Source organism: Erigeron canadensis, chromosome 8 (genome assembly GCF_010389155.1).
Source record: "Erigeron canadensis isolate Cc75 chromosome 8, C_canadensis_v1, whole genome shotgun sequence".
Taxonomy (NCBI): domain Eukaryota; kingdom Viridiplantae; phylum Streptophyta; class Magnoliopsida; order Asterales; family Asteraceae; genus Erigeron; species Erigeron canadensis.
The window spans coordinates 31800995-31812397 of record NC_057768.1 but is presented as its reverse complement, the minus strand read 5'-3'; the positions used below and the strand labels follow the sequence as shown (position 1 = coordinate 31812397).

Genomic DNA, 11403 nt, shown 5'->3' with positions numbered 1-11403 from the left:
CACACACCACATGAAAAAACTAAATCAAGCATGACTAAAAGCGTACACATGACATGACATGCATTGCTTCAACTTTTCATAGGTAAAGTAGTACAAAACTTTTCGCAAAGTCAAACTTCCAACTTGTTGCAAAGTGAAACTTCCAACTTGTTACAGACTGAAAATTGAGGAATAACGTTACAATACGGAGAAAATACATAATCAGCCAATAATACAAAATCTTCCAAACATCCGTTATCAGTAAATTTAGCAATCTCCGATATTAACATGTGTTCTGATTTATGTTGATCAGGTTCTACATTATCTGCTTTATACAAGGACTCCGGCTGCATTGAATCTGAAGTGTGAATATCATGTACACTCTTCACCATTGATGAAATGATATAATTGTTCTGCATGTCTTTTAAACTACACTCACATTTTGTAGGCTCGTTTGGAGGTTCACCTCCTGATAACTGGTTCGTGTCTTTGTGTGGCTGTATCATATAATATATAAATGCAAATCTAGAGAATTGCAATTTAGCATATATAAACATAAAGGTATCTCTAATAAATACAGAAACAAATTCAATGTGATTAAGGCATATGAACTTACTTGGAATTCCAATGCTCTTTCAAGTTCCTGTACCAACAAAGAAAATAATTCAGGGAATATTCAAGCAAAAATAAAAGAGACTATAATATCATATTAGTTCTACAAAAGGGAAGCTTTACATGTTGAACAGATTTAATGCTACCTCAAGTTTCTTTACCACCATACTCATTGAGGGCCTTCTTTTGCGATTATTCTGCAAGCATTGAAATGCAATCTTCGAAAACTTATTTAAAGAATCTGAGTCAATCTGGTTCTTCAACACAGGATCCATGATCTCGTCTATTTTACCTAACTTGCAGTAGCGTTGGGCCAAGGGAGGTAGAAACCGGTGTTCATTGTTTACATTTATAAAGCACAACCTCCCACATAAGACTTCAAACAATACAACACCAAATGAATAGACATCTGATTCTTTTGTAAGAATCCCTGAACTAATATATACCGGATCACAGTAACCATGTGTTCCAGAAGCATTAGTAATGAGGTAAGTGTCTTTCTCGTTAGCACGGCCTAATTTTGATAGCCCAAGATCTGAAACCATCGCTTTCCAATTTCGATCCAGCAAAATATTTGCACATTTAATATCCCTGTGGATAACTCTTTCATTCCTTGCAACTTCGCTATGAAGAAAATTCAAACCACGGGCTGCGTTGACGCATATATTGATCCGTTGCTTCCATGTCAGTTTAGACCTGTTTTCAGCAGTAGTCAAGTACTTGTCTAGGCTTCCATGTTCTGCATGCTCATAAATGAGGATTTTCTCATTATCTTGGTCACAAAAACCGATCAGCGCGATAAGGTTTGGGTGTTTATAACGAGTGAGCAATTGAATCTCTGTTAAGAACTCCTTAAACCCTTGACCAGATATATTGTTACCATCTAATCTCTTAATAGCTACACTGGTTAGTTTACCATTAAGTAAAAGTTCTCCTTTGTAAACCAAGCCATATCCCCCTTTTCCGATAATCGTAGTGAAGTTTTTAGTGGCTTCTTTAATATCACCAAAGGGTATTCTTAGGCTCTCTAACTCATCAAGAAAGCACATGTTATTTAGTTGTGGTAAAAGAAATAACACTTAGAAAAGAGGCAGCACCAAAGTTGATGCTTGAAGGGAAGTGAATATGTATAAAAGTAACATACAAAGAACTTTGTGAAAGATTTGATCTACTTGAATATGTATAAAAGTAACACACAAAGAATTTTGTGAAAGGTTTAATCTTGAATGAGTATCAAGTAAATATGCTATCACATCTCAGAGAGCAAAAAAGAATCAATCGAAACAGAATAACATCAAAGCACCAAAGGCCAAAGTTCTTGATTTGATCAATCAAGAAGATGATACAGAGGTTGGTTTTTTCTTGATGACATCTTCCTAATGAGGACAATACCTGCCTGCTTTTTTTGCTTTTCAATATTTGCCCCCTACTTTATCTAACTAACTTTTGCACACCAAGATACATTACAAGAAAAATGGTAACAATCAATAGCAAAAAGTTAATCAAACACGACTAAGTCATACTTCCAACTTGTTGCATCTTCAAATCCTGTGAAATATATCCCCAAGCTCACCATAATCAGTATTAACAGAAGCAACAGCTTAACTAGTTTGAAAGTGATCTAATATGTCAGCTATCAATTATAACTTCACCTTGATATGCCTCATTATCAAATGAGGGATCATTTAAAACTGTAGAGAAATGTCAAATTAACACCAATAAACATTGGACTGCTTAGCAATCTGACAAGTGTTGACTGTTAAAATTGTTAAGACCAAGATCACAAGAACCTCATTAGACAATTTATGGTAATGATTATGCAATGTTGGGTGGTCTTCCTCTTGGCATGAACAATTGACAAGTCCCTCAGTGTCAAGTTTCAAATCTCTACTAATGTACTGCATCAATCAAGTCTTGAGTAGACCTTGTTATTAATATTATTGCAGTTATCATGAACACAAATGGCAAATTGAGGGATCACATTACACTATGGAGTATACATAATCAGTCAATAATACAGTGAATGACAACATGTTCACAGCCGCTAGGTCAGGTCAGATACAGAGTCATCAGTATCAGCCATCGGGATGGACTATAATTGGAGGAAAAGAAAATTACAGCTAATATTTCATTTAATCAGCCTACACATTCCTTGTTGGGGTGTTACATAAAATGGTATTCTTGATAATTCATAGGCTATGCATCAGCAATTTCCATAAAGCGCCATTTCTCAACTAAATGTATTGTTGACTTTCAAAGACATCAACTCAAGTCTTTTCAGCTAAAATTCTGCAGGTAAAGAGTCCTGGTTGAACCTAATTCTGTACTGTAGAAGTTTTCTGATGGTCCCTATGTGAATAATCATAACAAAACAAATTCATAATCTATGTGCTATATTGTGCTATATATACAACTCTGTAAGTACACAATTCACATATGGACAAATCTACATTATATAAATGCATAATAAATCAGACTATCAGAGTCTAATAGCTCAACTTGTTTAATACAACAATTTATGTTTGAGAGACAAGTAATCAGTAACACAACTTGCAAACAAAACTAAGATTACTAAGAGCACACCCGTTGACATCTTTGTTATAAAAAGCCCAGATCCCTCATTTTCTTTATGAATTTCAAGTTGCATGTGTAACCTTTTAACGCTTACGAAATCCAACAAACCTCGTTTATCAGCAAACTTAGCTATCTCCGATTTTAACACGTGTTCTGATATATGTTGATCAGGTTTAACGTCATCTGCTTTAAACAAGGACTCTCGCTGCATAGAATCCGAAGTGTGAATGTCACACACTCGCTTCTTAGTCTTATCCATTGATGAAATGAATAAATTGTTATGTGTGTCATCTAAACTAAGCTTAATATGTGTTGTCCCGTTTAGAGGTTCACCACCTGTCGGAACTGCTCCATCCATTCCTGCTTGTATTTCACCTTTTAACTGGTCTGTATCATGACGTTGCTGTCTCAAATAACAATACATGCAAATCAAGAGAACTTGGTCAATTTAGCATATATACACATAAAGGTATCTCTAGATATCCAAACAAATTAAATTTGAACTTACCTGAAATTCCAATGCTATTTGAAGTTCCTGTACCAACAAAATTAATTAACTCAGGGAAGATCAAGCAAAAAATAAAAATAATACTATTGTTTAAGCAGATGAATACAAGGGAACCTTTACATGTTCAACAAATTTAACGCTACCTCAAGTTTCTTTACCACCGTACGCATTGAGGGCCTTCGTTTGCGATTATTCTGCAAGCATTGCGATGCAATCTTAGAAAACTTATCTAAAGCATCTGAGTCAATTTGGTTCTTTAATTCAGGATCCATGATCTCATCTATTTTCCCTATCTTGCAATAGCGTTGGGCCAATGAAGATAGAAACCGGTGTTCATTGTTTACATTTATAAAGCCCAGCCTCCCACATAAGACTTCAAATAATACAACACCAAATGAATAGACATCTGATTCTTTTATTAGGATCCCTGAACTTACATATTCTGGATCACAATAACCAGGTGTTCCAGAAACATTAGTAATGAGAAAAGTGTCTTGCTCATTAACACGGCCTAATTTGGATAGCCCAAGATCGGAAATCATTGCTTTCCAATTTTGATCCAACAAAATATTTGCACTTTTGATATCCCTGTGGATAATTCTCTCATTTCTGGCAACTTCATTATGTAGATAATTCAATCCACGGGCTGCGTCGACGCATATATTGATCCGTTTCTTCCATGTTAGTTTAGATCTGTTTTCAGCAGTATTTAAGTACTTGTCTAGACTTCCTTGTTCTGCATGCTCATAAATGAGGATTTTCTCATTGTCTTGGTCGCAAAAACCGATGAGGGAGATCAGGTTTGGGTGTTTATAACGAGTGAGCAATTGAATCTCAGTTAAAAACTCCTTAAACCCTTGACCAGAATGATCATTGTTACGATCTAGTCGCTTAACAGCTACACTGGTTAGTTTATCAGAAAGTAAGAGTTGTCCTTTGTAAACCAAGCCATATCCACCCTTTCCAATAACTGTAGTGAAGTTTTTAGTGGCTTCTTTAATATCACCAAGGGTTATTCTGAGGCTCTCTAACTCATTAAGTAAGGGCATCTTTATTTATTTATGTCAAAATAAAAATTCCTAGGAAAGAGGCCGCACCGCAGCAGCAAACTATGCTTCAAGGGACATGAGTACGCGAAATTGTAATATATATGTATATAAACCATACATGGAATTTGGTGGATTTTGTCCTGATTTCAAGAGAGATTCGATCTACTTGAATAAGAATCGAGTAAATATGCAATCAATTTTCAGAGATAAAAAAAGAAACAAGTAAAAATACATCAAAGCACCAAAGTTCTTTGATTTGATCAAGGTCAAACAAGAAAATGACACAGAGCTTGCCTTTTTCTTTTTGACATCTTTCCAAGGAAAACAATACCAGCTGATTCTTTTTCTTCCAATATTAGCCCTCTACTTTATCTAACAAACGTTTATGCACCAAGGTTACATTACACGAAAAATGGTAGCAATTAGCCACCTTATAAACTAAATATAGCATAAGAGTGAACCGGGTAAAAGCTTGTGGTTATTATTATAATTGTAGTCATCGTGAAATACAGACTGCAAATTGATCGATAACATTACAATAAGGAGAACACAGAATCAGTAAATAAGACAATGCAAGACAAAATGTTCACAGCAGCAGGGGCAGGTCAGATACAGACTCATCAAAATCGGGATGAACTACAAATGAAGGAAACGAAAATAACAGCTAATATTTCATATAATCAGCTTATCATATACCTGAAAATAAATAGTTATCTTTGACGATATACCAACATAAAATCGTAGCCAACATTCACAAATGAGCCTTTTGAACTTGTCTGACATGAGCACGTGGGTACAACCCCACAGCCAGTATCCAAAAATCACCGCAAAGAGGCAAACAACAGATGTGGATATCAGATGTCTGATTATCTGCACTCAGCAGTGAAAAGTGATCAAAACATATGTGACCCTACTATATTACACCATATAAGCAAATAATATGCACTCATGGAATCATTAATGCAACAGAAATAAGCACAAGACCCTGCACTAAAAAGCAACCACTGCAGTCTACGGAGATGCCCTAGAAGTTACTATTACGGTACAAGGGAATTAAACATGCTGATAGAGGTCAAGTCGTACCAGCGCCCTTCCTACCTCGATCCCCACTTGCAAATCAGCAAGATTAACTTAACTGCAGCTTACACATATCTCCGGCTTTCCCATTGAGCAGCTGAGGCATAACAGCATATAGAGAAGCACCCCAGTAGAAGGAACAAAAAACTTGCAGTAAGAGGTCTACACTCTACAGCACCTTCAGCCCTATGCTAAAACCGATCCATATTTACACAATAGGACTTTAACATTATAAGCTTAAAGCATCCTTCAAAGCCTCCATCAAAAATAGGAAACATGAGGTATATGACTCTGTCGACCCAATATCAAAAACCGTAAAAGCAACCCCACAAAAACAACAGATACAATAAAAGGCCATTCATCAACAATTTCCACAAGTATATTTCACTAGATGGTATTCTTGCCTTTCAACCTAGTGGAACCAAATTCTGTACTAAAGAAGTTGTTTCTCTCATACTGCCTATATAAATAATCATAAGCAAACAAATTCATAATCTACATGTGCTAAATTTTGCATATAAGTAGACAAAGCTACATTACAAATGCAAAATAAATCGGAGTCTAATAGCTCAACAAGTCAACATGTTTAATACAACAATTTATTTTACATTACAAGCACAGCAATTAACATAACCAAAACAATTAAAACACCAATACATATATGTGTCACATAACAGCAAAATATATAATATAGGTATATATATATGTGTGTGTGTATATTAAGATATAAAAACAGCAAAAATCACTCAAAATCAGAACTTGAAATGCCAGTCAAAACCATGTGTATCAAATTACAATCTCCAAAATTACAAAAAACCAATAATAATATATTTCAATCATAACAAGAAACACAAAAATACTGAATTCCAATAAACATTATTCAAGCAACTGCAACAGGCTGCTGCTGATTTTGTTGCTGTTGTTTTTTGGGATCGATTTTAGAATCAATAAAATCTTCCATGTTATATATAACAGTGATATAAAGAGAGCAGCTAGGGCACCGAGCGATTTCTTCGCCGATCTTCAAATCGTCTTTTGTGATCTGAAATAGGTCGCCGCAAGGGCAGGGGTACGTGAATGATTTCAGTTCTTCGTTCCATTCCATGTCTTCTATCTCTACGTCGTCGTATGACATCTTCTTTGATTAATTTTTCAGATTTTTTGCCAAGTTGTTTAGGGTTTTAAGACTTTTATTTACAGGTGGAAATACTAGTAGGCTGTGAAGTATAATGGGCCGAGTACATGGGCCGACAATACACGGGGCTGCTTACTGTTATCACAACCTTTAGATCATGATAAACTGATATATTGATAGATGAAAATGTAAAATAAAACTACTATTAACATAAAATAAGTAACACACGGTATAAAAATGATATGTGGCATGAGAAATTTAAAAATTAATGTTTAGCTTATAATTCATTTCGTCCTTATATATACAAATACCAACCCGAAATTTGAAATCGTCATGGTAGCTCATTCTTTATGTAATTTAGGTGGCTGTGAATTGAAGAAGAAAAGGAGCTGCAAGCCTATCGTGGACTATTTTATTACTCGTATTATTTTTTAGAGTTAATTATTGAAATGGCACCTTATGTTTGCGCCATTTTACTGGTTTCATACATTTCCTTTCGAAATTACGCTGATCATACCCAACGTATGTAAATTTCCACTCGGACCATACTGGAGGCTAACGCCGTCAGCTGGCCGTTAAGACCTCCCCCACGTGACTTGCACGTGAGGGGTAAATATGTAATATCGTGTTTCTTAATTACTGAAATGATACTTAACATTTGCATGATATTGCTGGTTTCATACCTAATGTTTCTTAATTACTTAAATGGTACCTAATGTTTAGTTATTAATTAATTTATTTATTTTGTATTTTTTTTAATTTGTTTTATTTTTCTTTTATAAAAATTATCCAAAACTTGTTACAATTTAATGAAAATAGTCAGAATACACTTATAATTCACTCAAAAATAATACCAAATAGCTATTTCATAACAAAGTATAAGTTTTAAAGTTCACGAATAACCAAATATAGCAATAAAGTATCATAAAACAATTTTAAAAAAATTTGCGAGGAAATTTTTGTTTTTTTGAAAAAATTCCGGAAATACCGCAATGGTAATACCATAAATACAAGTCAGTATTTACTGCGACATGAAGCTTAAAGCAATGTTTTAAATACCCGTAAATATCAGCTGATATTTCTGGTATTCCTGGATATTTCTAGTATTACCGTTGCGGTATTTCCGAAATTTTTAAAAAGAAAATTTTATTTTTTTAAAAAAATTATTTTTATGATACTTTATTACTATTTTTGGTTATTCGTAAACTTTAAAACTTATATTTTGTTATGAAATAACTATTTGGTATTATTTTTTAGTGGATTATAGGTGCATTTTAACTATTTTCATTAAATTATAACAAGTTTTGGAGAATTTTTATAAAAGAAAAATAAAACAAATTAAAAAAATATAAAAAAAATTAATAACTAAACATTATGTACCATTTAAGTAATTAAAAAACATATAGGTATGAAACCAGCAATATTGTGCAAACGTTAGGTACCATTTCAGTAATTAGGAAACGCGATATTACATATTTACCCCTCACGTGCAAGTCACGTGGGGGAGGTTTTAACGGCCACCTGACGGCGTTGGCCTCCGGTAGGGTCTGAGTGGGGATTTGTATACGTTAGGTATGATCAGCGTAATTTCGAAAGGAAATGTATGAAACCAGTAATATGGCGCAAACGTTAGATATCATTTTAGTAATTAACTCTATTTTTTATATACATTTAAGCCTATTTTGTTTGGATTGATCCTATATCCCTATTACTATTTACTATTTTCTTTTCACAAAAAGGCAGTGGATTCCATTTAAACTGCCACGATTTATAACCTTTATGTTAATATTGATGATATATTATGAATTTATTAATTAATCTTACATATGTTGCTTGTACATCAATTTTTACAACATAATATTTGTGCATCCATTTTTACATAAGATACATGTGCATCAAACCTTACATAATTAATACATGTGCATCAATTCCATTATTGAATCAATGTGGATAAAAACATTAACAAAATGAACTTTGTACGGTTTATATAAATAAAAAAATACAAGTCAATATGTATCATAATGTTTTGTCCTGAATATGTTAAAAAATTTTATGCATCACTAATGTATAAAAATTAACTAGTGTGAGAAAATATTATTATCAAAACCTGCATCGTGATTTTCCGAAACTAATTGTGAATTTGTGATGCACTGACTATTAAATTGTTGCACCTTAGTTATAAATGAATTACATGAATCAGTGTCTTCACAAATTAACAATTTTGACTAAAAAATAAGGATCAATATGACGATATAACAAATTAGATGGAAAGAAATCAAAAGATTCTTTTTTTAAAAAAAAATGCTAAATGAAGCCTTTGGAGCTTTACTTAACGTGCATAAAAATGTTTTATATTTTCATATTAAATGTCGGCACTGAATTTTATGATAAGTGTACAACTAATTAATGCACCTTAACGAAAGCTTAAGATTTTGTTTAGCAAAACTTTTTTTTAATATGATTTATTAATAATATACTGTACGGTTTTAAAATTGGTGTTGAATAATTAAACACATTAATTACCTTTTATATTAAAGGAAATGGAAATGAATAGTAATTTTGCCACAAAATTATTGAATTTTTTTTTTTTTAGTTTTACAATAAAGTTTTAAAGAGTTTTAAATTTTTAACTATAAACTTTTATAAGTTATGAAGCAACAATTTTTTTTTTGATGTAAAGCATTACACCGCTTGTATATTTTCACATTGTATCCCGTTTAATCCAGATTTTAATATATCACATCCATTTCAATTCTTTATTTTTTGGTTTTTGTTTAATTAAATTTTAATGCACAAAAATATTACTTCTATGTTAGAGCAAATGGAAATGAATAGTGAATTTTTAAAAGTTTTAAATTTTGCCACAAAATTTTTGAAAGTTTTTATTTACTTTTACAATAGAGTTTTAAGAGTTTTAAATTATTAACCATAAACTTTTAAAAGTTTTAAAGCAACAAATTTTATGTTGATGTAAAGCATTGCACCGTTTGTATATTTTTACGTCGTATCTCGTTTGATCCATATTTTAACATATCACATCCCATTTCGGTTCTTTATTTTTGGTTTTTTTTTGTTTTAATATTGGTTTCTTGCACATTTTTTTTTTATTTTTGTTTAATTTAATTTTAATGCACAAAAAAAATATATGTGTACATTTTATTTTACTTTTCTTTTCTTGCATAGTCTTTTCTTTTTTTACCTTTTTTTTTCACAAAATAAATATATGTGTTCAGTAGTTGGTACTACAAACTTTTAATGTGGTTATGATATTGCCCTTAAATATTAATATATTTGACATGTCAAAGTTAATCATATCAAAAACAAATTGTAATCACAATAACTGAAATTATGTCAACCTGCAAACGAAATATAATATGGTATTGCCCTCAAATAGATATATAGTATCTGATTTTATAAATTTTGAACAAACATATCCATAACAAAATGATGCTTAATTAACAGGTTGTCGATTTAATGCAGGTTATAACGGAACCATTTTAACACGATAACTAAGGCCATGAAGCGCGAGACTTCTACCTTGCTAGTTAGATAAATAAACCTACAAATGTGAAACGTTTCTATAAATATTTCATGTCATTGAACTTCTAAAACTTTACAAAAATGACATCATTAGATTAATTTTTTGATCTGATCTATGATGAAGGATCTAAAGACTTATACATTATTTTTTGTTTTAGGTTAATAGTTATTTTATAATAACTGACCTCCACATAAATATTGATGAAAGGCAAATATATTTATTAATGCACAATTATTTTTATGATATATAAAATTTTCAATAAAGAGATATTTATTATTTTATTTATTTTAATATTTATATTATTTTAACTAAAAGCTACATTTATATAAAGTATTTATCCATTTTCCAAACTATCGACTATATGTTTGGTTTACATAATGCTTTGACGAAATTAAACTTTGAAAAATAAAATTTTAAGAGATGAAATTTGACGGAATTCTTTTTTTTTTTGTCTTTTGAAGATTCAAGTGATGGATGGAATGGAAATTTTTCTCCCTCTGTTAAGGAATGGATATTTCATCAAATTAAGAAATGTTTACATTGCAACATGAGATTTTTTTTTGTCTTTAAACAACCAAACGTAATAAGGAATATAACTCAATTTCAATTCTATCATATTTTATCAAAATCTATGAACCAACGCAACGTTAGTTCAAGTAAAAACTAAGAGTAACCATCGATATATGGATTCCTTTTAAGAAAAACTTGAAATTTAAAAGTCTTGGTTTAAGCGAAATAAAGACAAAGTTCAAGTTCGGAGTATGAAGAAACAATTCAAATTTACCTTCCGTAAAATATTAAATAGAATATGGTGCTATATTTAGGATATCCCTTAATAATTAACAACTAAACGGATGCCCGCACGATGCGGCGGTGATGGTGGTAGCGACGAAGGTGTGGCGACGGTGACAATGGTAGCGTCGATGTT

General features: G+C 31.9%; 3 protein-coding genes across 6 annotated transcripts; all 3 read right to left on the bottom strand.

The window, feature by feature from the left end:
• Positions 1-31: 31 nt before the first annotated feature.
• Positions 32-1787, bottom strand: LOC122579608 (receptor-like protein kinase HERK 1). 4 transcript variants are annotated; one of them, XM_043751810.1, is made up of 4 exons: positions 715-1787; positions 596-622; positions 419-476; positions 32-326 (listed from the first exon to the last, which is right to left on the bottom strand). In XM_043751810.1, the coding sequence occupies exons 1-4, from the start codon at positions 1638-1640 to the stop codon at positions 111-113; spliced, it is 1227 nt and encodes a 408-aa protein (XP_043607745.1). In that variant the 5' UTR covers positions 1641-1787; the 3' UTR covers positions 32-110. The 4 variants fall into 4 exon arrangements, 3 of the variants coding, with proteins under 3 accessions (XP_043607745.1, XP_043607746.1, XP_043607744.1); XM_043751811.1 differs by having other exon boundaries at positions 738-1787; XR_006320670.1 differs by having other exon boundaries at positions 419-622; positions 738-1787.
• A 1307-nt stretch (positions 1788-3094) lies between these two features.
• Positions 3095-4722, bottom strand: LOC122610632 (receptor-like protein kinase ANXUR2). The gene is made up of 3 exons (XM_043783603.1): positions 3817-4722; positions 3674-3700; positions 3095-3568 (listed from the first exon to the last, which is right to left on the bottom strand). The coding sequence occupies exons 1-3, from the start codon at positions 4720-4722 to the stop codon at positions 3095-3097; spliced, it is 1407 nt and encodes a 468-aa protein (XP_043639538.1).
• A 1819-nt stretch (positions 4723-6541) lies between these two features.
• LOC122580058 (diphthamide biosynthesis protein 3) lies at positions 6542-7002 on the bottom strand. Its single transcript, XM_043752329.1, has one exon. The coding sequence runs from the start codon at positions 6932-6934 to the stop codon at positions 6680-6682; it is 255 nt and encodes an 84-aa protein (XP_043608264.1). The 5' UTR covers positions 6935-7002; the 3' UTR covers positions 6542-6679.
• Between the last annotated feature and the right edge of the window lie 4401 nt (positions 7003-11403).

Excerpts from the sequence above, each read along its gene's own strand:
- LOC122580058 (XM_043752329.1), bottom strand. The coding sequence starts at position 6,934 with ATGTCATACGACGACGTAGAGATAGAAGACATGGAATGGAACGAAGAA.
- LOC122610632 (XM_043783603.1), bottom strand. The coding sequence starts at position 4,722 with ATGCCCTTACTTAATGAGTTAGAGAGCCTCAGAATAACCCTTGGTGAT. Across the intron at positions 3,701-3,816 it reads CGGTGGTAAAGAAACTTGAG|GAACTTCAAATAGCATTGGA; the intron begins GTAGCGTTAAAT and ends TTGTTGGTACAG. Across the intron at positions 3,569-3,673 it reads AAATAGCATTGGAATTTCAG|CAACGTCATGATACAGACCA; the intron begins GTAAGTTCAAAT and ends TATTTGAGACAG.
- LOC122579608 (XM_043751809.1), bottom strand. The coding sequence starts at position 1,640 with ATGTGCTTTCTTGATGAGTTAGAGAGCCTAAGAATACCCTTTGGTGAT. Across the intron at positions 623-737 it reads TGGTGGTAAAGAAACTTGAG|GAACTTGAAAGAGCATTGGA; the intron begins GTAGCATTAAAT and ends TTGTTGGTACAG. Across the intron at positions 477-595 it reads AAAGAGCATTGGAATTCCAA|CCACACAAAGACACGAACCA; the intron begins GTAAGTTCATAT and ends TATATGATACAG.